This window comes from Apus apus, chromosome 25 (assembly GCF_020740795.1).
Source record: "Apus apus isolate bApuApu2 chromosome 25, bApuApu2.pri.cur, whole genome shotgun sequence".
In the NCBI taxonomy this organism is placed as follows: Eukaryota; Metazoa; Chordata; class Aves; order Apodiformes; family Apodidae; genus Apus; species Apus apus.
This window is the reverse complement of record NC_067306.1, coordinates 791,075-814,934: the sequence shown is the minus strand read 5'-3', so window position 1 is coordinate 814,934 and position 23,860 is coordinate 791,075. Positions and strand designations below refer to the sequence as shown.

General features: G+C 47.5%; 2 protein-coding genes across 2 annotated transcripts; both read right to left on the bottom strand.

Annotated features, from left to right (window-relative positions):
• Positions 1-4,831: 4,831 nt before the first annotated feature.
• LOC127394355 (keratin, type I cytoskeletal 19-like) lies at positions 4,832-9,441 on the bottom strand. The gene is made up of 8 exons (XM_051640236.1): positions 8,953-9,441; positions 7,998-8,080; positions 7,302-7,458; positions 6,719-6,880; positions 6,172-6,297; positions 5,773-5,999; positions 5,132-5,262; positions 4,832-4,857 (listed from the first exon to the last, which is right to left on the bottom strand). The coding sequence occupies exons 1-8, from the start codon at positions 9,439-9,441 to the stop codon at positions 4,832-4,834; spliced, it is 1,401 nt and encodes a 466-aa protein (XP_051496196.1).
• A 6,452-nt stretch (positions 9,442-15,893) lies between these two features.
• LOC127394367 (keratin, type I cytoskeletal 42-like) lies at positions 15,894-19,315 on the bottom strand. Its single transcript, XM_051640255.1, has 7 exons — positions 19,159-19,315; positions 18,896-19,119; positions 17,871-17,953; positions 17,187-17,343; positions 16,775-16,936; positions 16,247-16,372; positions 15,894-16,124 (listed from the first exon to the last, which is right to left on the bottom strand). Exons 2-7 carry the CDS (start codon positions 19,067-19,069, stop codon positions 15,894-15,896), a joined length of 933 nt encoding a protein of 310 aa, XP_051496215.1. The 5' UTR covers positions 19,070-19,119; positions 19,159-19,315.
• Positions 19,316-23,860: the final 4,545 nt, after the last annotated feature.

The window sequence follows — 23,860 nt, the reverse complement described above, 5'->3', positions numbered from 1 at the left end:
GCCTCTTCCCTTTTCCTGTGATGAAACTGTTGCCAGCTCCTGCCCAGAAGAGGACGGTGGATACTTGAGCCTGAAGGGCTCACCCAGTGTGGGCATGAATTCCCCCAGTGCCCTTAAATGGCAGAATTATCATGTGCTCTGTGGTAACACTGATGTGCGTTGGCTGAGAGTAGAGACTGGGAGAGAATGAAGTCCTTCTCCTCTGGGAGGTGTGTGGCAGCAGTGAGAGGTGAGGCTGAAATGGCCTCCATGGCAGGCTGGAGTGATGGCATGGGGGTGGGTGTGTGGGCTGAGCTCCTACCAGCTTCCATGGCACCACCTTTTCTGAGCATTTACAGCCTCCTTTGGACTGACGTGTTTGGGAGAAACTGCTGAGGCTTCTGAGCACATTTGTGGGGGGACAACTGGACTGTTATGCACTTTTTTCTGTGCTTCACTGGTTGTGAACCCCCTTAGATCCTTCCTGCCTGTAGCCAGGTCTTGTCTGGAAAATTCAATTTGCCTATGGTTCTACACAGAGAAAAACTGTGGAAGATCTGTCTGAGGAATATGACTCATGCATAATTATACATTATAAACTAACTTCCATTATATAATTATCAAGCAATTCTATTAACACCAGATAATCCCACAGAACAGTATTTCTCCATAGTAAAGAAGAAACCCAGTCCCTGAAGTACGAGTGTGTTGGAGAGAGAACACTGTCCTTGTTCTGAGGGACACAGCTCTTACCCCCATCGAACTTCAGCTGCCTGATACATAGCATGAAACTCTTCTCCTCTCCACTAAAATCTAAAGGATTTCCCAATAACTCAGCTTTTGCTACCTGGCAGCAGTTCCATCCAGAAATATTTGAGGTTTAAAATGCTGTCAGCAACAACTATTTCCAGTGAAAAGCATGATTTTCTCTCAGTGCATCTTTGTAATTAGAAATAGTTGTGTTAAAAAACCTGTGCCCCATTTTTCTCCATGCAGTGGGACACTCAACCAGTGGACTTTGGTGTATTCCCACAGCAGTTTGTATGAGGGCTATGAACCCCCAGTGCCCAGTGGGAGCATCTTGAAATCTTTACAGCACTACTTAGTGGAACCGTGCACAGGATGTTTTGTTCATTCTGTTTCTTTCCTCCTGTGTGTATCTAGGGCCACATCTAATAAAGTAAAGCAGTGCAAGTATAGAGCCCAGTGAAATTCTGTGAACACCATCTCCATATGGTCATTCCCTGCCTGCCAAGACATACTTAGAGGCTTTGTTAAAGTGAAGGTTTTTAAAGTATCTGTTTTGAAGTGAGACACTAAGTCCCCACCTCTCCTCCTCTCTTCCACAAGACAGGGTGTAAGTCTTGGCATTTGCCCACACCCTGAGGTGTGTGGTCACAGGGAATATCCCTGGAACAGATCTCTGTGTCTGATGGTCCTAACACCCCACAGCCCCTGCCTGCCAGTTAAAACTGGGCTGCAGCACTGGGAGGTGCTGGGAGGTGATCTGCTGCCTCCGTGTCAGGGCAGTCAGTAGTATCCAATCCAGCAGACATCTCTCCTTTAGGAAAAAAGAGAATTCTTGCATGCACTATACTTGATCTGTTACTCATTGGTTATTGCAGGGACTAGTTGTGATGACACATTAAAGGGCACCTTCAAAATATCCCCGCCCAACCTAGTAATGGTGATTATGATAAGAACGGCAAGGAGGTGAGTCAGAGCTGTCAGACACTTGTGGAGTACAAACCCTTTGGTGGGGCGCTTCTTCATTTTGGGTCTAAAGGGGCCCTTGCACAGCTGGCCCTTTGAGGTCTCATTGGCAAGACCTTCCTCAGCAAGGGGTCTAAACTGTGTCTCTGACATTGTAATGCAGTCACAGGCCCTAGGGAGATGTGTTTCCCTGTGCTCCTGCCTAACAACATGATGCAAAGAATTCCAGTGCCAGTCACAAAACATAAACAGGGATCAGCAAACTGGTGCCGCCAGTTTCAGGCTGGTGCCTGTTCCGTGCACTGGCACACAGGGCGGGAGCTCCTGGGGGGCAGCTGGGGGCTCCGGAGGGGCAGGGAAAGCCTGTGTCGCCCCCGCAGTAGTTCCACACTAGAATCGGGCCACATCAACCTCACTACGAATGTGGCGCTGAATGCAGGTGAGCGAGCAGGGCCAGATGCCAGGGCTGAGAGCGCGCTCCGTGCCCGCAGCATCTCCCCAGCACTCCCCGCAGGAGCGGCTCGTGTTCAGCCCAGAATGCCTGGGAGATCGGCCCAGCCCTCGGAGCCGGCGCTGCCGCACGTCTCAGCCCTGGGCACCCTTGCGCAGCTCGGTGAGAGCCGAGTGCCCCCTAGAGAACAGGCTGCAGAGCCTGGGATCTCCGTCTCCTGCGTCTGCATATATCCCATGCAGGGAAACGCAACGCGTCGGGGCCGCTGGGCAGCGGCAGGAGGGAACCGTCCCACCCTCTGCAGGAGCTGCAGACACGGGCTGCAGGGCCGGCCCTGGGCTGGCCCTGGGCAGAGCTGACGTTCCTGTAGGTTATGTAGTGTTACTTTTCTGTAGAGTATTACTTTAATGGTACTTTGGTTGTCAACCAGCAACTTCCATCCAGGCACAGTGGGCATCGGCCAATCGTACCGGCCCCGCCGGGCTCTCAGGGACACCAAGTCCCTTAATGCAGGTTCTGGGCTCAGCCCACGGCCGCGGGGCTGCAGCATCCACCCCCCGGGGACAGGAGACGGGCAGGTCCACATTCCCTTCGGATCCAACAGTTAAGAACAGATGACACCTCATGGAGAGCTCTGGAAAGTACCGAGGTGTCTGCTCTGCCGGTGGTTACCGGACACCTGCGTTTCTGTGTTCTTGGGCAGTAGCAGCGTTTGCATGAAATGATGATTTATTATTCCAGCTCTTCTTAAGTTTTTATCTGAAAACAAACACAGTGCTCATGAAAAACTGTTGCTTGAGTCTGGGTGAAGCTGGACAGACTCCCAGTTTTGCCCTTTGTTTGCAAGCAAACACGTTCCATTTCTCTTTACTCTGAAAAAAAAGAAACCGAAGCAAAGCACTCTAACTATTTTCATAAGTGCTTCGGGTGGATGTTTCATTATGTGGTGGCAAGAGGGAAATGCTCGTGTGACGACAGCTAGAAAGTGAAAACTCAAGATGCCAAATTCACAGGACTTAAGTTTCGATGAGAAACCCTCCCTTCAAGGAGGATCCCGGAGTGTTGGTGCTGGGAATGCCGGGCTGGGAGTGCGAGCGGCGGGGCAGGACGGCAGCACCCGGGGTCACCACAACGGGGCAGCTGTCGGGGAGAACCCCCAGCCTGGGCCGAGCGACACGGCAGCCCGGGCACAGCGCCGGGCACAGCACCGAGCACAGCTCCCTGCCCTGCTGCCCCTTCGCCGGCGTCGGCTCCACCAGGGGCCGCCCTGGGAGCGCGGCCGGGAGCCGGAGGGACCTCCCCGGGCTCTGCGTCCTCCCGCCGCCCCGTCCGCGCCCGAGCAGCCTTGGCACTTCTGTGCTGCAAAGAAGTTACCGTCCTCCTGCATCACCCTCTGTCTCCCTGCTGACTGCGGCGCGTAAACTGGCAAAGGCAGAAATGCTGCCCTGCCAGGTGTGTGGTGTATTTAGGAGTAGAATTTGGGGAAATGCACTTGATTTTATGCTTCAAATATTTTTTTCATTTCTCAGCAAAGGACTCGAAAATATTTTACATGTGTTTAGGTGTGAGAAATGTTTGTGCCATGTTACATGGACTATAAAAAGAGCTTCCAGGTAATCCGTTTTTTCCACCCTGTGGGTGTCTCTGCACAGCTACACATGTCCAACCACCCCTTTGCTGTCTCAAGAGAAGAGCAATTCGTGGTAATACTTGAATGCTGTCATCTCAGCACCTGCTCTCATGTTGCACAGTCCCTGTCCGCAGGCAGATGTCTGACACAGAAGAGGACTGATTTACTCTGCAGAGGCAGACTTACTTGGACATACTTATGTTACAGAAGTCCAGAAGACAGGTGACCAGGTCCAGAAGACCTCCCTCCCCCAACGGGACTGCACTACAGATCTGTTGAGACATGTATGATTGACATCATACTCCTCAGCAGCCAGTGCATCTCACAGCTCAATGCCTGACACATCTGGAGAGCAGATGGAGGTGTGCACTGGGGATGGCTGCTAAGCTGGGAACTGTGTATGGGAAGACACCATCCCAAGCTTGGGATTTCATGGAAATCTCTATCACTGATCTCTCTGTTCTCCTTTTATTGACAACCTCCCCCTTTGTTATTCTGCAATAAATGTAAGCACAATGTTCTGTGGGAAGCACCTGGGCATTGCCCAAAGTGACTGTTCATGTAGATCCTGGGAGATGTGATGCAGGAACAGGCAGTGTGTACTACAGGCTTTGGCAGGGAGGAGGTGGACAAGGACTGCAAGGTCAGCGAGGCCATTCTCTGGCTCCCACTGGCAGAGCAGCTTTGTTCCCAGTGGAGTATGACCCTGAGCAGTTTAGGTGACCCTTGTGCATGGCTCAGCACCTGGTTTGCTAAAGGAACTCAGTTTCCAGACACAGGTTTCTTGATTGCATCAGGCAGAAGCAAAGTTTTATTAGAGAAATGTTTTCCCCAGCAGGTACATTAGTTATCCTGACTAACTCAAGTAACTTCTAGAGATTACAGCATTACAGAACAGAAGCAGCAGAACAGAGGTGGCCCAAACAGGCCCCTTAGATACATGGCAAAGCGTCGCTGAGTTACTTCTACTTTCTCTACATAGAGGCGTGTGGTGAACATTAAGTGTTCTTTTCTCCTCTGTGGGTTTCTCTGTGTGTCATCTTCTAGTCCATTCCTCCTTAATCACAAATTCTTCTGCAGGTCACTGGAAAAAAATTACGTAGCAGCATTATTTGATCGGACAGAGATAAAGTCCTGCTACTCCATATGCAGTCTGAGCTCCCTTTAAATCCGTTTCTTGGTGACAGCAGATTTGGCACTGTAGTTGGATCCACTGTAACAGGTCACACCTGTACCATAGTAACTCTCTGAGAAGATACCAGTAATGTGTCCTGGGAGAGTGAGCTGTCTCCTGGCCTTATTACAAAGGAGCAGATGGAACAAGAAGAGTTTTCCTTTTGTGGAAACACAGCTCTTACCTTGTATGTCACCAGTCTTGCAGGGTGGGACTTGGGGCTGGCAATGGGAAGTTGAAGTTGTAGTGTAAGTGTGGCTTGTCCTAATGACTCCTCCTCCTACACCAGTTCCTACTCCGATTCCTCCTCCGTGACTAGTGGGATAAATTTGGTGAAAGAAATAGAGAACTTTAGAACTTTACAGGACACAAATGAGGGCACAAAGTCTCAAACTGTGTCTTTTGTAGAGGTTTGAGTATTTTACATTGTGTTCTTTTTTATTTTTGGCGTTGCTTTGCATTTGTGCCCCCCCTTTGGCATGGAAATGCAATGCAGAGTGTTGCAGTTCTCATTTTGACAGTTCTCACCCTTCTTACTACAGAAAAGTGATTGTTATGAATACTGACATACTACTAGTAGTTAGAATTTTTTAACTAGCAGTTACCAGATTTGGTTTCTCTGCTTTTCAGATGACATTCATGAACTAAATGTCACAAGAGTGACATTTAGTTCAGCATTGAAGGTTCATCACAGGGAAGTTGCTCATAAGACAACTTTTTCATCTCAAAAAAAAGCATTAAGATGGGCTAAAGATTATGTTCAATTCCCAATCTGTAATACAGACATTTTCATCTGTTCTTTAGTGGATTTAGAGATCTACATACATAAGGTCCTGCTGTCCTCCTTCCAGCAAGCACCGGTAGGTCTGAATCTCCTGCTCCAGACGACACTTAACGTCCAACAAAGTCTTGTATTCTTGGTTCTGACACTCTATTTCCGCTCTTATTTCTGCCAATTGCTGCTCCACGCAGGTGATCTGGTTCTGTAGCTCACCGAGCAGGTTGTTGTACTGACACTCAGTCTCAGCCAGAGAGGATTCCAAATTATTTCTCTAATAAACAAGACAACCAAGGAAACATTCATTTGAGTGTCACCCTGGAGCTGGTAATTTCCAGGGCAGAAGAGAAAGAGCTATTCCCCCCATCCCAATAGTAGATCTGCATGTTCATGCAAAGAAATCCAGCAGTGACCATGTCACAGCTGGGGGTAAACTCAGCACTCACCTGGCTGAGCTGGGCTTGGAGATCGATCTCCAGGGCTTGCAATTGGCGTCTCAACTCAGTAACCTGGTTGTTGCACGTCTCTACCTCCTGCCCACTTGTAATAACTTCCCGATTCACCTCCTCAATCTGAAAATCACAAATCCAGAATAAAGGTGTTCAGAGAATATCTGTGTAAATTTGACTTACATTTACAGAAACAGAATAGTAGCTAGCAAAAAGTGAGCCAGGTAAGTCCTCTGTGTACTGGGTGTTAACCACCAGCTTCAGCTGCTTACTCTTCTTACAGGTCACATTAACCTCATGGCTATTAATTCTCCTTAATCCAAATGTGGAATTTCTCAGCTCCAACAACACACCACAAGGCCTTGAGGCAAATGTGGCTGTTCCAGATGGGACACAACAAACTGGTCAGACAGGGCTGTGTCTCCTGTGGAGAGGCTTCACTGCAAAGCAAGAACTGCTTCTTTTCTCCATGTCTGTGTTCTGGAAGGCTCCTGTGGCCTGAAATGGAGACAGCAGTTTGTGTCACAGCAGGTGTGTCACTCACCTTGCACTCATACCAATCCTCAACTTCCTTGCGGTTGCGCGCTATCAGTGTCTCATACTGGCACCTCAGATCCTCCAAGATTTGCCTGAGATCTGGTCCAGGGCAGGCATTGACCTCCACACTCACGTCCCCAGTTGATTGTTTCCTCAGACAATTCATTTCCTGGAAATACAACCCAGATCAGACACATTCTGGCTTTTGAAGACAACATGGGAGAGCAGAGCGTGGTGGCCAAGCACAGCGCTTCCCACGAGGGCCCTGCCAGCTTAGGCTGGGAGAAGCACTGGAAGATCGTGCAAGTGTTTTTCCCAACAAATCTGTTGGGCAATTTATTTTCTCATCCACTGGAGCCAGCAGCAGTTTCACCCCCCTCTGGCACTCCTGGTGCCAGCGCAGCCCCAGGAGCAGCAGCTGGAGCTCCTGCACCACCCACCAGGCAGACAGTGCTGAGCCCCACAAGTGTTTGATGGGAAAGCTGTGACGTGCAAGTGGTTGATTTGTACTTTTAAATTTAAAGCACATTTGTGTAGGCAAAGCTTTGTGTCAGGGCAACAGTGCTCCCAGGGAAAGGGCAGGACCCTACCTCCTCGTGGTTCTTCTTCAGGCAGCAGAGCTCCTCCCGCAGCGACTCCAGCTGTGCCTCCAGGTCAGACCTGCAGAGCGTCAGCTGGTCCAGGACCTGGCGCAGCCCATTGATGTCAGCCTCCACGCTCTGGCGCAGGGCCAGCTCCGTCTCGTACCTGGTTTGTGCAGGAAAGCAGCAGTTCAGAGTGGTTACCTGTCACATGCTCAGTTTGGGCAGAGATCTCCTTCCCCCCTCTGCCTGCTCTAATCCAGGTTTGTTGTCAAACACACACAGTGGGCATAAGCTCTCTGCACTACCCTCCATGGCTGGTACCCAAAAGCTTTCCCTCCTGTCTCATTCCGGCTCCTGATCTCTGGATGTTTGATACCACTCATCCAGCTTTGTTTCTGTTTTGCTGATCCCAATCTGCACTGGTCTGTGATAGAAATGAGGCAACTATCCCACTAAGGACCAACCCTGCAAGGTCAGCCCCCAACCCTCACCAGCAAACACTGTTGCCAAACATTTTACCCTGACCACTAATTAAGGGAGGGCTGATGACCAAAACCAAAATGCGTTTTGTCACTCCAAGCTGCCCTAATGTGGTGTTGAAGGGAGACTTTCTGCAGTCTCTAATTAGTGCTCTGAGACTCCACAAGATGTAAAGGAGCAGGGAGGGGACAAGGGGGGTGATGTCCTCAGAGGGACACTCACTTCACTCGGAAGTCATCGGCAGCCATCCTGCTGTTATCAATGTCCAGAATGATCTTGTTGTTATCAATGGTTGCACAGACAATCTGGAAAAGAGCAGACCATGAGAGCTGTCTTGCTTCTCTCTGCTGTTACACTCTATAGATGTCTCAAGATTTGAGTTAGATAGTAGCTCTTCACAATTTCATTTTTCTGTTACCTTCTTACTTAAGTAACCTTGTTCCTTGGGCAGAGAAGCTGCAGGAGGCAGTTTTGCCTCCTTAACTCACAGTCAGTAAATAAAGGATGTTGACTGTATAGAGTTTGGGACTTTAAAATTGTGAGATGGGACTTCCCAGTTACAAGGTCTGAAGGCAAGCTCTGAAGATGCTTCACAAAGAAGTGAATCTAAAGAACCTTGAGACTTTGTCTCACCTAACCTTCAGACTGCATTTTCTGGGCTTCAAGCTTAAGGATCTTCAGGGAAGATAGCTGGAAACTATCTTTAAGCCTGAAGATAAGTCAGAACTTTCACTGTAGACACATTACTGTCAGGCTCTGATGCTACTGCAGAAATCAATTTTAAATAGTCAGACTTTCTCACCTAGAATTTATGCTTCATTTGATGTGTATGTTTGCTCCTGGCCTATAGTTCTCTTTGCTTTGCTCTTTCTACTGGGCTGACACCACCACATTTCTTCAGAGCACACTTGGTAATGTCTTATTTATAATTATACAGTCAAAACACAATGTGACAAAGGATCCTTTTCCTTTTTGAGAATATGATCCCACCTGTGCCACCTTGCAGCATGGACCTTTCATCTGCACATCAACAATGTCATAGGGGAGCTTGCCAAAATTTCAATTTGCAAAGATATTTAACAGCACCAAAGTTACCTCCAGCAGGTGCATCAGGTTCTAAATACAAATTCAGAAATGAGCTTTAAATAGAGGAGGAACAACTGAAAAAGGGGATTACCTGATTTTGAAGGTCTTCAATCTCCTTGTAGTAGCAGCTGTAGTCCCGGGGCTCACAGGAGAGGCCCTGTGTCGCGTACCACTCTCTGATCCTGCATTCCAATTCAGCATTTTCCTTCTCCAAGCACTTCACCTTGTCCAGGTAGGAAGCCAGGCGGTCATTGAGATTTTGCATGGTGACCTTCTCATCGCAGGATGAAAGCAAACAGTCGCTACCAAGACCACCAACAACCACACCACCTCCAAGGCCATAACCGAGGCCATTGCCATAGCAGTTGCCACCTCCATAGCTCCCACCAGCCAAGCTACCAACACTCAGTCCCCCTCCATAATTCACTCCACCGCAGTAGCTCCTTCCAGAAAAACCTCTGCCACTGCCCATCCCATAGGAAGAAATCCGTGCTCCACCACCACCACCAATGATACAGCTGCCACCACTGCTCCTGCCTTTGCTAGACACAGTAATAGTCTCCTTAATGTTGCAACTCATGGCGACAGCAGTTGGAAATGCAAGCAGAAGCCTAAAGCAAGATGCACAGCTTGATCTTAAATCAGACTGCGAGCTGTCCGCTTCTGCCAAACTCTATTTATACCTTCCACAGTGGGTGTCACCACTGCTGCTTCTTCCCATAAGGCTGGCTACTCTAGCCATTGGTGCCAAGAATAATTTCTCAAAGGGAAGCTTCCTTTCAAGAATCCTGGTAGACAAGGAAGATACTTTACATGTCTCTTGCTAATTTCAAAAATACATTAGCAATAATGTTTTATGAATCATCAGCTTTTTGTTTATGATGCAAACTTCACAACATTAAGCCAGGAAAAACACTGTCCCAAATTATATACCAGGAAGAAATCATTAAAGGTTATTGCATCAAAGAGCTCTTTATCTCTCATTAATTTATTTTCATTTTATTTTGAGTTGAACAAGCAGTTTTCCTGCAAGGTGCTGAGGTTGGAATATGTAAGATGAAAAAGAAAGAATAAATACAAAGTTTGACTCCCGAATGATGTATGAGGAATGATGTAAGAACTTTGTGGAAAGAGAGATCAGAGGCACAGAGATTAACCTTTAAGTCTCTCCACTGGAAAAATGACAACTCCAGAACACTCTGCTGCAAGACAAGTGAGACTGTGGAGTGATCTCTTAATGGGCATGGATGAAAGGTTCCCCCCAAATCATCGTGGCTCTCCCGTAATTCACAAAGGATTTGTTTCTTTGTGTGGAAGGCATAAAGTACAAGTACTTTAAATATTTCCTGTTGTTCAGTGAGAGGTATTTCTGTAGTTTTCATCATTATGGATAGCGATCCTTGCTGAGGAAGGGTGGGTTTGTTTTGAAACTGTTTTGAAGCAGTGAATGGGAGTGGAAACATCCTATGGGCAATTTCTTTGTCCATATGTGCCACGTTCTAATAAGGGGTTTGGGACTGCTGTCCCGGGAGATATAAAGACAGAACTGCTGGTACAGCTGGCAGGGCAGTCCTTGCCCAACAGAGTTCTACCAGGCTTGGAGAAGAAGGATTAAGTACAAACTAAAAGTTCTTCTCTATCATTACTAGGCAGAGAAATTTAAAAGTAAGAATCCTTTCACTTTTCTGACATCAAAATTAAGGCCAAGCTCATTTTCAAGCTTCAAGCATTACTCAAGAGCAATGGTCTTCTCACTAGGGGAACCTGCTTCTACTGGCCCTTGAACAAGAGACAGACATTCCACAGCTTTTTGAATTTAACCATTCACTGTAAGAAATCCCCTGAGCCTGCTTCACCAGAGAACAAGTGAGCTCAAACTCTTGCTCAGACCCTCACTCCATGTCAGGATTATGAATTGGAGTATCTGCTGTCATGGCAGGTAGATAATCCCACTTAGTGAAGGACTGAAGTAGCCCAAAATTGGTAGATTTGCCTGTCATTTTATTGCTTATTTTTCTTATTTCTGTGAAAGAGATGCTTCCCCTTATCTCTGCATCCTTGGATGTTACTTGTAAAGTACAGCAACAGCCAACAGCATTCCTGTGATATCTCCAGCAGGCTGGAGACAGAGGTGTGGAGAGTCTTGCCCAAAGTGATTTACTCAAAGACAAAGATCTTGCCTCTGGCTGAGTCTGCAGTTCAGTCCAGGGCTCCTGTATCAGACTGTGGTGCCTGGATGTCATCCTGTGCTTCCATCCATGCTGGGCTCCACTCACAGTCCCTAAACACAAAGGAGCAAAGCTCAGCACAGGTAAAAACTCTGTAAGTTAGTGTGTATAGGAAGGAATACCTGGATTTCATTGCTAGGACTGGACAACATAATTGGAGTCGGGGCGTGGTGGCGAGAAGGAACCGAAACTGCTGTAACATTGCATGGCTTGAAGCTTTGCCTGTGCTGCTGATGAGTCTGCAGGAGTTTCCCAACAGCTGTCTGCAGCAAGCATCTTTCTGAGTGAGCACACATTCCTCCCTCTGCTCCACAGTTATCATTTTAGCACATCAGAGCAACGCTGGCAGAAACATGGAATGACTTACCCCTTTATGGGAGTGGAGGATTCTACATGCCTGTTGTGGTAATTATTGCGGAGAGCAGACGATGGCTCCTGCTCTCCTGAGGTGCGTTGGTCCCCTGGGGGTCTGTGGCTTTATCCCTCAGACCCACCTCTTTCTGCTGTGGGCCTTCAGCCAGGCCCTTTGCCTGGGGTCCCTGTATGGCACACACTTGCTCTCTCTCTTGCTATATTTCCTTTTTGTCTTCAGGAAATGGGAGCACTAGTTAAGCTAAGATAAAGCTAAATAATTGTTCTGAGGACCTAAAAAGAATAAATTAAGCTCCCTACTATTTTCCTTCAGTTATTTGAACTCATAAGCTTCCTGGGTTTGTCTCATTAGCACAATGAAACATGGAAATCTTATGGAAATGTAGTTTCCAACCCAAGGTTTGCAACTCCATAATTTGCAGCTCTTTAATATACGGGTTGTTTCCAGGGTGTTTTCTGCTGGGGAGTTGTTTATCACAAGCACCTTCTCATGCTCTCCAGACGATTCCCAACTTGTAGGTCTACAAACATCACAGCGTCATATGAGCTGAGTCTGTACACGCCAGGGGGCTTTCTAGAGGCATATTCATAAAGTCTGGATCATTAGAGTCCTTCTGGCCGTGTCATTAGGTCTCTTTCAGCTCTCAGGAATTTAGGACAGCTGCTTTGTGCAAGTGTGTGCTTTGCACCTGCAGGACCCGGTGGGAAGGGTGGGAAGGTCTTTGGTAGGAAAACAGGGAATCAGGAGGAGCAGCTAGATGTCAGAAGCAGTTCGCAAGAGAAGGAAGGTAGCCCAGGCCTGGTGGGAATCAGCTGGGGCTCCCAGAAGAAAGTGGCAAGCGTTTCTATATTGTAGGTTACCTAGAGTTTCTAGAGGACTGAAAACTGGAAGAGCATCAATACAGTCCCTCAGTCCCAGAAAGGACTGAGGCCAGAAAGGGCAGCACTGAGTTATCTTGTTGTCTGTCTTTGCTACTGCGTTTGCACTGAACAAGACAGGAGAAGACAATGGAAAAGGGAAAGGAAAAGGAAAAGGGGAAGGGAAACGGCAAGGGAAAGATTTGCTTTCTGACTTCTCAGCCAAGGCTCTGAGAACAACTGGGATATACACAGAGGAATCCAACCCATGGAAATTTCCCATTATTTCTCTTTTGATGTCTGGTGAAACACTAGCCTTACTTGTCTACGGAGAGATTTCTGCATCAAGTTTGGGACTTCCTGTAGAGCTGGAACTGGTCTTTAAAGAAGACTTGATTTAGAATCTTGGTTTAAAATCTCTACCTCTGGCCATTCTTCTGAGTCACTACTGCAGTTGTTCCAGTGCTGCCTTTTTTTATTGTGCTCTGGCCCCTGGATACTGCTGGCTTTAGCGGCTGGTCGGTGAAATAAAAGAAATACCATTGAGGCATCTTCTCTCCATGGTCTTTTGCAACAGGAAAAAGGCACCTTTCACCTGTTCCTGGATACATGAATAATTGAGCTTCTTCAGACACTTGCTACCTATGGGCCTTGGAGGTGCTGCTTTCCTGCCATGTGTCAGGTTGTGTTAAGTCTTTTTCTGTCGCAACAGAGAAATTAGTGTCTATAGAAAATAATTGATGCTAGAAAAGTGTGCCACACTACACTGCATAGGTGGTCCTGTATTGGTTTTGTCATTACACTCTTTCTCCTTGAGGCTGGCTGTTCCATGACCTCCAGCTTTTGATGGCGAAGGAATAACCGGGAGTTTCACATTGCCAAGCCACCTCTTTCTGTACCAGCCCCATCACAGTGAGCCAGAAGTGACAGCACCACAGCCAGTGCTGCCCTGTAAAACCATCATTGCTTGGTGGTCTGGACCAACAGATGATTTAATCCTCAGAACATCCTCCAGCTCATCATGGCTTTTAACTGAACATTGTCCAAAATCAGAACAACTCTGTAGGCTCACCACAGCCAGCTCCCAGGGCTGCACCCACCAGAAGGGCTCCAGGTCCTTGAGTTACCAAACTGCTGCCCTGGCTTCTCCAGGCAGGTGAGTGTCAGGACCATGCACTCCTCCCTGCCAGTCTGTCCTGACTCAGCCACAGCTTCTCAGCTGCTGGTGGAGGCCTACAGGAGGCAGTGACCCTTGCCTTGCCTGTGAGGTTTGAGACATAATGGCTCTGTGTATCCAGAGGCCCTCACTGGCTTTTTTCTCCATTGTATTCAATGCTGAGCTGCACCTTTTCAGCTCCCATCCTGCCCTCTCCATTTCCCCAACAAGGTATGTTCAGTGTGTGATCTTTTAACAGTTGCTGATGTTCAGGTTGAAACTCTTTGAAATAGAAGGATGAGCAGTAAATGGCTCAATCACTGTGTGAAAATAGATAGGAAAGAAACTTTTTGCCTCCAGTCCTTTTCCCAATGGGAAGATTCCCAATGGGAGTGTCAGAATATATAACATGTCATCAGAAATTGAAGCAATTGTGGAGACCAAGCTTTCCTCTTCAGCCTCATCAGAGTCCCCAGGCTGGTGATAAAGTGTGAGCAGGACAGCCCAGATGGGGCAGAGGCAGTCAGGCTCCATATGTTCCATTGCTGACTTTCAAAAACTTTCTAAAATTGCTTTTTAGCACAATGTTCTGTGGGAAGCACCTGGGCATTGCCCAAAGTGACTGTTCATGTAGATCCTGGGAGATGTGATGCAGGAACAGGCAGTGTGTGCTACAGGCTTTGGCAGGGAGGAGGTGGACAAGGACTGCAAGGTCAGCGAGGCCATTCTCTGGCTCCCACTGGCAGAGCAGCTTTGTTCCCAGTGGAGTATGACCCTGAGCAGTTTAGGTGACCCTTGTGCATGGCTCAGCACCTGGTTTGCTAAAGGAACTCAGTTTCCAGACACAGGTTTCTTGATTGCATCAGGCAGAAGCAAAGTTTTATTAGAGAAATGTTTTCCCCAGCAGGTACATTAGTTATCATTCTACTGGCTGACTCCAGCACTAGTCATGGTGGTTGGGCACACACAGCAATACAGACTGGAAAAAGCAAATAGCAAAACAAGCAGAATGTGGCCCAACGCTCTGCTCATCCCTCTGACACATTGCTTAGCATTGCTGAGTAATACAAAAAAGCACCTCCTTGCCCTTTGCAGGGGCATACAGTAAATATTCTCTCTTTATCCATGGCTCTGCTTCATGGTTCTCTTGTTGAGTATTCTCATTTCTCTGCTTAATCACAAATCCTTCTGCAAGGCACTGGAGAGATCAAAGGAAACATTACTTTGTTTATAGCAAATACATACTCTTTCCCACACTGTCATTCTATACACGTGATCATTTCACAAACCAGTTCAGTTAGAATTTCACATAAATACTGTCCCTTCCTGGAAAGCTCTGATTGTTGCCTGCCAGTCGGGCAGATGGGATTTGCAGCCAAATGGGGGAGGCTGCAAACTGCACCAGCAGTAGTCTGGGTAAGGGAACAGCATCAGGGTCCTTGGCAGGGTAATGCCCCTGCTCACACTCATTCTTCTGGACCAACTGTCACCATATTCCTTTCTTTTTTAGTTTGGCTGGATGTTTCCCCCTGAAATAGTACTGGTAGTTGTCTGCCAGTATTCCCATGCTTCCTGCTTCTTTTTTTTTTTTCCTCACTTCTGGGCACTCCACTTTCTCCTTCTCTTTCCTTTGTCCCAGATTTCGTGTCAATCCTTTCTCCATGTTCTCTGTGGCTTCTCTGCCTGCTGAGACTCACTTTCTCCTTTTATCCCTCTCCCTGTCCTCCGTTTTTGCTGGTCTCGCACTTCCTGGCAGTGTCACAGCTCCCTAGGAGCACTCTTTGTAGCCACTCCATTGTGGCCTCCCTTCCTGTATTTCCCAGCAGCCTCACAGGAAAACTTTCAAATAGCACCTGTAAGCTACATGGGAGAGATCTTTGTTGCTGCCTGTTCTTACTGCAGTGGAACAGAGAAGCCTGTGGAGATCTGGTGGAGTGTTGCATCTTACCTTGTATCTCCGCAGCTGCACAGGTTGGCATCTGGGAAGATGATGTGTAAGTGTGGCTTGTTCTAATGATACCTCCTCCTCCTATCCCACTTGTTCTTGCAACTCCTCCTCCTAGACCCGAAGACTGACCAATTCCTCCTTGCTGACTATGGGAACAGGAAAATAACATTTTAGTGAAGAAAATTACATGTAAACTAGAAATACAGTTTGTTCCTTGTCCTTGCTGCTCTCAATCTGTTTTCTTCCTTGGCATAAAATGGGCAGAATGTTGTAGTGACCTTTCCTCTGGTGGCTACAGGTGGCACAGGGTAGGGGGCAGATTATTCCCATGGATTACCAGGCAGCCAGAATAGGTCAGTGCAGGTGAAGGAGCTGCGTAGGGCCTCCACCTATTGCTCACTTTGCTTTTATGTTAGAATACCCAGGACACAGGTATCCTAGTGTTATCGTTCCGTGCCTCTCAAGGCTACTCACATCAGGTCCTGCTGCCCGCCCTCCAGCAGGCAGCGGTACGTGTGGATCTCCTGCTCCAGACGACATTTGACATCCAGCAGGATCTTGTACTCCTGGTTCTGGCACTCCATTTCTGCACGTAGGTCAGCCAGCTGCTGCTCCACGCATGTGATCTGGCTCTGGAGCTCAGCAAGGTGGTTGTTGTAGCGACATTCTGTCTCAGCCAGTGAAGATTCCAGGTTGTCCCTCTGAGGAGTGAAGTGTGGCACAATACAAATACAGGCATGAGAAACACTTCCTTGACACTATCAGTTCTTTCACCAAAGGGTAACTGTGAGAGAGCTGAGGCCTGCAGCAGCTCAGCACCCACCTGGCTGAGCTGGGCCTGGAGATCGATCTCCAGGGCTTGCAATTGGCGTCTCAGTTCAGTGACTTGATTGTTGCACGTCTCTACCTCCTGCCCGCTTGTAATAACCTCCCGATTCACCTCCTCAATCTGAAAATCAATAATCCACAATAAAGTTCTTCAGGGAGTGTTTAAAGTAAGGCAGATTAAGTATTAAGGAAAGGGCAGAGGAGCTAACACAAAGCATGAAATGAGACAGGTCTCTCTTCCTAATGAAGTGTAAACTCTTCTGTTAGTTCTCCTGTCCAGTTGTTCTCACTACTTACTGCTTTGTACAGGGTTCCTGCCTCAAGTCTCACTATCACACAGCAATTCCCATCACACCATGAACAGGACAGAGTGACAGTGTCCCCAGTGTCACTAGGTCAATTTAAACCCATGCTAAACGCTGTCACAGAATTATGTTGTGTGGTTTTAAAGTGTAATAAATCCCCGTGAAACCATTGCTTGGGTGTTAGCTGAGGAAGGTCAGAACTGTGCGAATTTACCCACCTTGCACTCATACCAATCCTCAACTTCTTTGCGATTGCGTTCAATCAGTGTTTCATACTGGCACCTCATCTCCTCCAGGATCTTCCTGAGGTCTGGGCCTGGGCAGGCATTGACCTCCACACTCACATCTCCAGTCGATTGTTTCCTCAGACAGTTCATTTCCTGGAAACAGAACCCAGATCATGTCATTTTCTAAAAAGAAGGAAAAACCTGAGGGAGTTCAGTTCCCCTGTAGGGAAGAGCATTGCCTCAGCAGAGCCCTTGTCTGCTGGACATGCACGGCTCCTAGTTCATGCATATTGTCTTCATCAGCCCCTCACAGCCATCACCCCAGCGGTGGGGACCCCTGGGAGGGAGGGTGATGGACCCTGCATGAATTCACGCCTTTGACCCAGGAGGGGCAGGACCCTACCTCCTCGTGGTTCTTCTTCAGGCAGCAGAGCTCCTCCCGCAGCGACTCCAGCTGTGCCTCCAGGTCAGACCTGCAGAGCGTCAGCTGGTCCAGGACCTGGCGCAGCCCATTGATGTCAGCCTCCACGCTCTGGCGCAGGGCCAGCTCCGTCTCGTACCTTCGTGGAAGAAAGCAAGCAAGAAAGAGCAGTCAGTGTCTGACACCACCCTTTGCTCTTCTTCTTTCCATCTTTCCTGTAGCACTTTCCCAGCTTGCCCAGCAGGATGCTCAGAACAGCAGTCGGAGGCTCCGTCACCACTGCTCTCCCTCTGCCTTCCTGGGAGCTTTTCCGCTGGGGCGGAGGTGTCCCTCACTGCCTGTCTGCAGCAGGAAGAACAAAAGCTTCCCTTGGAAAGGCACCATGTGCTGGAATGGCAGCTCAGGTGAACCTACACCACACCCTGTCTGCAGATCCCTTCTGCTTTCTGAAGAACTCTAATATCCATCAAAACCATCTTGTTGTTCTCATCCTTGAACTGCCACTCATTAAGGCAGCTCCAGAGGGGATGGATCAAAGAGCTTTTCTGCATAGTCTCCAGCCTGTCCCAGCCAGAGGATCATAGGAGACCTGCCCAAGAGCCCCTCTCACCAACTCTGCGAGCAGGAGCACAGTGACAGAGGAAGGGACAGCTGAGGGGTACTCACTTCACTCGGAAGTCATCGGCTGTCATCCTGCTGTTATCAATGTTCAGAATGATCTTGTTGTTGTCTATGGTTGCACAGACAATCTGGAAAAGGAATATTCACTCCTGAAGTCTTTTCCCTGCATCCTCAGGCTCAGGTGTACCCATGGACTGCTGCTACCAGACCCAACGTCTTTCTCTCTCTTTTTTTTATATTGGGTTGCAGCCCCGGGGAGTTGAGGCGTGCAGGAGGGAGTGTCCAGGGGAGCAGGGTGAAGGCATTAAAATGATAAAACCTGTGGTTCAGATGCAGACAGTCAGGGAGGTTTAACTACTGCTGTCCAGCACAATCCACCTAACCTTTTAAATCTAAATCTTCCTTTCATGGATAAGAGATTTAAAAGCTTTGTTTCAAGACTTATGAGTCCATCTCATTCTGTCTGTTTCCCAGATTCTTTTCACTTTATTCTTCTTTCTGCCTTGACATTCTAGAATTTTTGCCAAACACACTTGGCAAATGTTTTTAATTTTAAATTACATGCTCCAAATGTGTTATGGCAATGCTCTCTTTGTTCTTGTTTTTAATTAGATGTCTGATATTTCCCAATTCTGCATGAAAGAGTAAACTGGTAAAAAAAGGAAACAACGTTTAACTGGAATTCCACAAGACCAATGATCGAATAATACCTATTCAGGCAAATAAATGAGATCCATTATTTTTCTTTTAGTTGCTTTCTGGGCATGTATCTGTTTAAATGCCTTAGCATAAACCTAATTCAGAAAGACAACTGAGCCAAGCCAGATGTATTCCATGAAAGTAACATTTTCTCCTTCAAATTTATCTGATGAATAAAAGCAGTGGAAATAGTCCAAACACTCAGGGTTTTTACTCAGAGCTCTGGGGCTTTCCCCAGGCAGTTGGTCTTTAATGGCTGTTTACAAAAAGCATTTTCCAGCAATGAAATGATATTTGTGGTAACTGCATGAAGTTGTGAACCAGCCCCATGGGAGAAGCTTATAAAAGAAAAAGCAGCTGAGAAATGTTACCTGATTTTGAAGATCTTCTATTTCTTTATAATAGCAGCTGTAGTCCCGTGGCTCACAAAAAGGGCCCTGCTTGGCGTACCACTCCCTGATTCTGCACTCCAGGTCAGCATTTTCTTGTTCCAGGCATCTCACCTTGTCCAGGTAAGAAGCCAGGCGGTCATTAAGGTTCTGCATGGTGACCTTTTCGTCACCAGAAAGAAGAATGCCATCACCAGCAAAACCACCTCCAACTACCCCTCCACCAAGACCAATACCAAGGCCACCTCCAATGCCACCGCCAAAGCGAGCACTGCCACCGCTGAATCCAATGCCTGAGCATCCTCCGAGGACAGCGGCTCCTAAGCCACCTCCGTAGTTGCCACCAACCAAACTGCCAGTGCTCAGTCCTCCTCCGTAATTCACACCACCACAGTAGCTTCTACCAGAAAACCCTCGGCTACCGCCTATCCCGCAAGTCGTGTATCTTCCAGAAGAGACTGAGGAGATCCGTGCTCCTCCACCACCACCACCACCACCAATAACACAGCTGCCACCACTGGTCCTGCCTCTGAAAGAGCCAGTTGTCTGCTTAATACTACAACTCATTTTGAGGACAGCTGCAGATCCAACCCAAAGCCCAAAGCAAGATGCACAGCTTGATATTGAATCAGACTGCAGGGTGGTGGTTGCCGCAGATCTCTATTTATACCTTCCAAAGGGGGTGTCACCTATAGGGTGTTTCTTCTTCCCACGGGGCTGGCTAGTCTTGCTGTTTATGCCAAGAATAAATAGCCCATAGGCAGTTTCCCTCTAGAAATCCCAGTTCACAAGGAAGATACTTTACATGTCAGCAGCTTATTCCAAAAAGTAAAATAATGTTTTATGAGTCATCAGCTTTTGTATGATGCAAACTTTACAACAAGTCAAGAAAAAAAGTTGCCCTAGATTATGTACAAAGAAGAAACATTGGTATTTATAACATCAAAGTGCCTTTTATCTTTTATTCATTTGTATTTATTTTATTCTTAGTCCAATAAACATTTTTATATAACATGCTCTGGTAGAGTACGTGGAACAAAAATGGGATATTAATATAAATTCTCACTTCTGGGAAGTGTGAATAATAGTGACTGTAGTAGTGAAAAGAGCAGGGATATGGTGGTTTAGATGTTTGGCACCAGGCACAGACAGACAGTAGGTCTGGTACCTGCTTTGCTGTGAGATTTCTTAAATCACTGAGGCAGTTCCCTCATGGGTTTAGTTCCCCATTTGTGGTTTGTATGTCTCAGGTCCTGCAAACAGGAAAAGTCAACATGCTCACAGGCTGCACTGATCAGGCCTGGTAAATGCTGGATGTCCTCTGTGTCCTGATGTTACACAGACTTGGTGTAAGCTGCAGTGTAGGAAGTACCTCTCTGAAGTTATTTTTTAATTACTTTAATTGCTGTCCATGGTGCCTCAGTTTGTGGTGATCGTAGATAGGGAGGTGACAGGGAAAGGAGTAACCATGGGCCATAAATCCAGTTCCCTGGAGGAGATGAGATGTGATCCCACAGGTCTTCGCCGTTACCGAGATTGTGCAGAGCACAAAATAAGCTGGAGAAAAGCTTTCCACATCTCCTAACCAAGTGTGTCAGTGTGGTCTCAGGTATTGGCCGAGCCTGGTGCCGTGGGAGCATGATCCCCCAGACCAGGCGAGCCATGCCCAGCGGAGTGGCGGGAGAACCGGCTCCACCAGGGCAAGTGTCTGTATGGAGCAGACTGCCACAATGAGAGGATGTTCTGCTCTCCAGGGGATGGAGCCTTCTGTTCCCTACAGGGTGGAATTTCCAACCAACTCTTACTCACAAGTAACCTTCGGCTCAAGTTTGTCCACCCTTACAGGAGCAGTTGCGATAAATCCTCTGTGGCGGAAAGTGTGAGACCTGAGAGGGAGCCCTGAGAGCAGCCGCCGCCTCCAGGCAGGGAAAACCCAGGCTCACAGGCACAGCCACCACCTCTGTACTGGGGGAAGGTGTCCTGTGTGTGCAGCTTGGTGGTTTCTGTCACCATGGTACGATAGTGTCCCCAACCATATATAGATGTGATCATCTTCTCACCAGCGTAAGTTAGGAGTCTCCTCTCTCCAGTGAGATAAATGATTTCTTTACTTAGATCTGAAATGATAAGAAGACGCCTACCCAAGGCTGGCAGCATCCTAGAATATTCATTATTCATATGCAGTGAAATAACTTGCTCAAGGACAGAGCCAGGGTCTGTTACAGCTCAGATTCCTGGAGACTGCAGTGCCTGAAATACAAGTCCATCTTCCCTCTAGAAACACATCCTCTGTGCTCCCCACACAGCCTAGACTCACAGAAGTGAAAATTATGAGCAAAAAGGAGGACAGGGAGTAAATCTGGCTTTCATCCGACATTTTGAGGAATATAATTGAAGGCAGGGTGTGGCTGTAAGAGCCAACAGAAATTAATATAACGTCTGGATGGCTTGGAGCTTTGCTTCTGCTGTGTAGGTTTTCAAAAGTTACCTAACAGCAAGTGCTCTGGGCTGAGATTGCTTTTCTTCCCCTTTTGGAGTCTTAGATTTAGGAGGAGATGTTGCAGATCTTGGACTTTTCTCTATGGGTGGCCAAGGAGCACCTATACCTGATCCTTTCAGCAGTTACCTGACAGGAAGGTCTTGCTCTCACTTGGGATATAATTACATTCTTCAGAGCTTTACTGGGCTCCTTCCAGTCTCACTGGGACATGGAACATGGAACTGATAAGCAAATGTATCCAAAAGCCAGTCCCTGAGTAACAAGGCTGTGTTTTAAAACCAGTGAGACTTTCTCCTCGCCATGTGCAGGGTGGCTGCAGCTGTTTGCTGCCCACTGGCAGGTTGCTTGGCCAAGCAGTATGGCACTGCCCTGCTCCCTGCAGGCATGACACGGCTCAGGGGCACTGGGACCTCACCAGGATGGGGCAGAGGTGTGTGTGTGCTGGCTGGCTGGCTGGCTCTCGGCTTTCTGCACCAATGAGCCACCTCCTTGTCCCGACACTTCCATCAGTACTGGCAGTTTTCCCCACTGAACTGATTCCTTTACTTCCACTTTTGTTATTATTTGTATTCCTGTAGCCCAGGGGCAGAGCCTTGGGGTAGAACAACATGTAGGAAAGCACTGCAAGTCTAAGACATAAAAATGTCCCAGAAGAATTTACAGCCAGAATGTGTGTGGAGGAAGGGAATGGTTTGGTCAGGCAGCGGTGCGGGAAGCGGTGGCACGTGGTCAGCACAGCCAGTGCCAACCCTGCCAAGTCCTCTGGCATTATGGAAAATAGAGATCTGAAAGTGGACAAAGAGATAATGGGTGTAAATATTGACACATGGGGATGGGCAGCTCAGGAGGAGGCAGGGAGATCTTCCGTTTTCAGTGTTGTTGTGGGCAGTGCAGGATGGTCCCGCGGGAAGTGCCCCTGCCCCGGTGCACAGCCTGTCTGCAGAGCGTCAGCCCGGCCCTTCCCTGCTCTGCTCGCTTTGCTTATCACAGCTGATAATGTTTTCTTGTGTCAACTACAAGAGGGGTGTGTGTAATTTGACAGAACTCTGCTTTCATAAGCATTGCTACAGTGATGTTTGTGCAACCACACTGGAATATGATTTTATCTTGTCACTTGTAATTACCATTAATGATTTGCATAATAGCCATTAGGCATCACTTATTAAACAGTGCTTTGATGTGATACTGAGCTGGCTCCAGACCTCATGCTCCCATCTTTCAAATGCAGACCATGAGTTTTTCCTGGCTAATGACTCACTGGTTTATACCACCATGTTTAGCAAAATTCCTGTAAGGCAAGTAAAATAATTATCACAGGGAGTTTGGTAACAGCACCATCCTAGGTCTTAAATATGCCTCAGAGACCAAGGTGATTACTCTGCTTAAGTTTCTTTCATGCTGACTGTTCACATCATCAGGTTGCCTCTGAATGTTTGCTAGTGATGAAGTGGAGGTTCAGCAGAATATGGAGATGGACAGAACTGGATTTCTTCCTACTGAACCTCACAGTCTTCCCTGATTCATTTTGTGAAGAGTTTTAGTTTCCTTCCAGCACCAGTAAACAAAAATACAGACCCCACAGATAGTTACTGTGGGCATGAGAGAGACTGTACCAGTCTGCCTATTTTATAAGATAGAATTTTAGACAGAAATTATAGATCATACACCACACCGGAGTATGGGCTACTATTAAAAAGAGTAGTGCCTGTAATCAGGTACAATTACTTGTGCAGTGCAGCCCTTAACTCATGGCTGATTTCCAGCATTGGCAATTTGCAAAACCAATTGTTTTGTTTCTTCACTGATGTTTTAAACCTCTGGTATGTTCATTCCTTAGGAATTTTTCCTGGTGGTGGTGTAATTCCCATGTGTCTGCTCTCTCCATAAGACAGAGGCTGTATCTGCTAGAGCAATCTCAGTGCATTTCACCTACAGCCACTGCTTGTGATGCTGGTAGCAGGTCACCTCTTGTCCTGTTGTCCCATGCACTGTGTCCTCTGCATTTAATTTATCTTCCCTTCCCCATCTTTTCCTATGCTGTTTCCACAGTCATCATTTCCCATCCCTGTCCAGGTTATAACTTCTTGGGCAGGGAAGACATCCTTTTATTTCTGCACAGCATTTAATGCAGTGACCTTAGAGGTGCTGTGTAAACACTGAGGCAGGTTAAATAATACTGAAATGCACATTATAATTAGTGTTGCAGGAACTGGAGATACAGAACTGAGTAGAAAAAGTATTTAACACAGAATCTCATCCAGAAGCTCATTAGAGGAATTACTCCTGCAGGGCTAACAACTGTCTCTCCCTTGGACAGACACTTGGTAGAGGCCACCCCTGATGGGACCGTGGGCGCTTGGCCCCAGCCTTGGGTGCTGATGCAGTCACAGCAACATGACGTGTGACCTGGGGTTGAGAGCTTAGAGCATGAGAGGTGACACATGAGC

What these genes read in the sequence shown, in the direction of transcription:
- LOC127394355 (XM_051640236.1), bottom strand. Translation starts at nt 9,441, where the DNA reads ATGAGTTGCAACATTAAGGAGACTATTACTGTGTCTAGCAAAGGCAGG. An exon ending in TTGAAGACCTTCAAAATCAG is followed by an intron (nt 8,081 to 8,952) that starts GTAATCCCCTTT and finishes GCTCTTTTCCAG; the next exon opens with ATTGTCTGTGCAACCATTGA. An exon ending in GCCGATGACTTCCGAGTGAA is followed by an intron (nt 7,459 to 7,997) that starts GTGAGTGTCCCT and finishes TGCACAAACCAG; the next exon opens with GTACGAGACGGAGCTGGCCC.
- LOC127394367 (XM_051640255.1), bottom strand. Translation starts at nt 19,069, where the DNA reads ATGCAGAACCTTAATGACCGCCTGGCTTCTTACCTGGACAAGGTGAGA. An exon ending in GCCGATGACTTCCGAGTGAA is followed by an intron (nt 17,344 to 17,870) that starts GTGAGTACCCCT and finishes TCTTCCACGAAG; the next exon opens with GTACGAGACGGAGCTGGCCC. An exon ending in TGAAGAAGAACCACGAGGAG is followed by an intron (nt 16,937 to 17,186) that starts GTAGGGTCCTGC and finishes TTCTGTTTCCAG; the next exon opens with GAAATGAACTGTCTGAGGAA.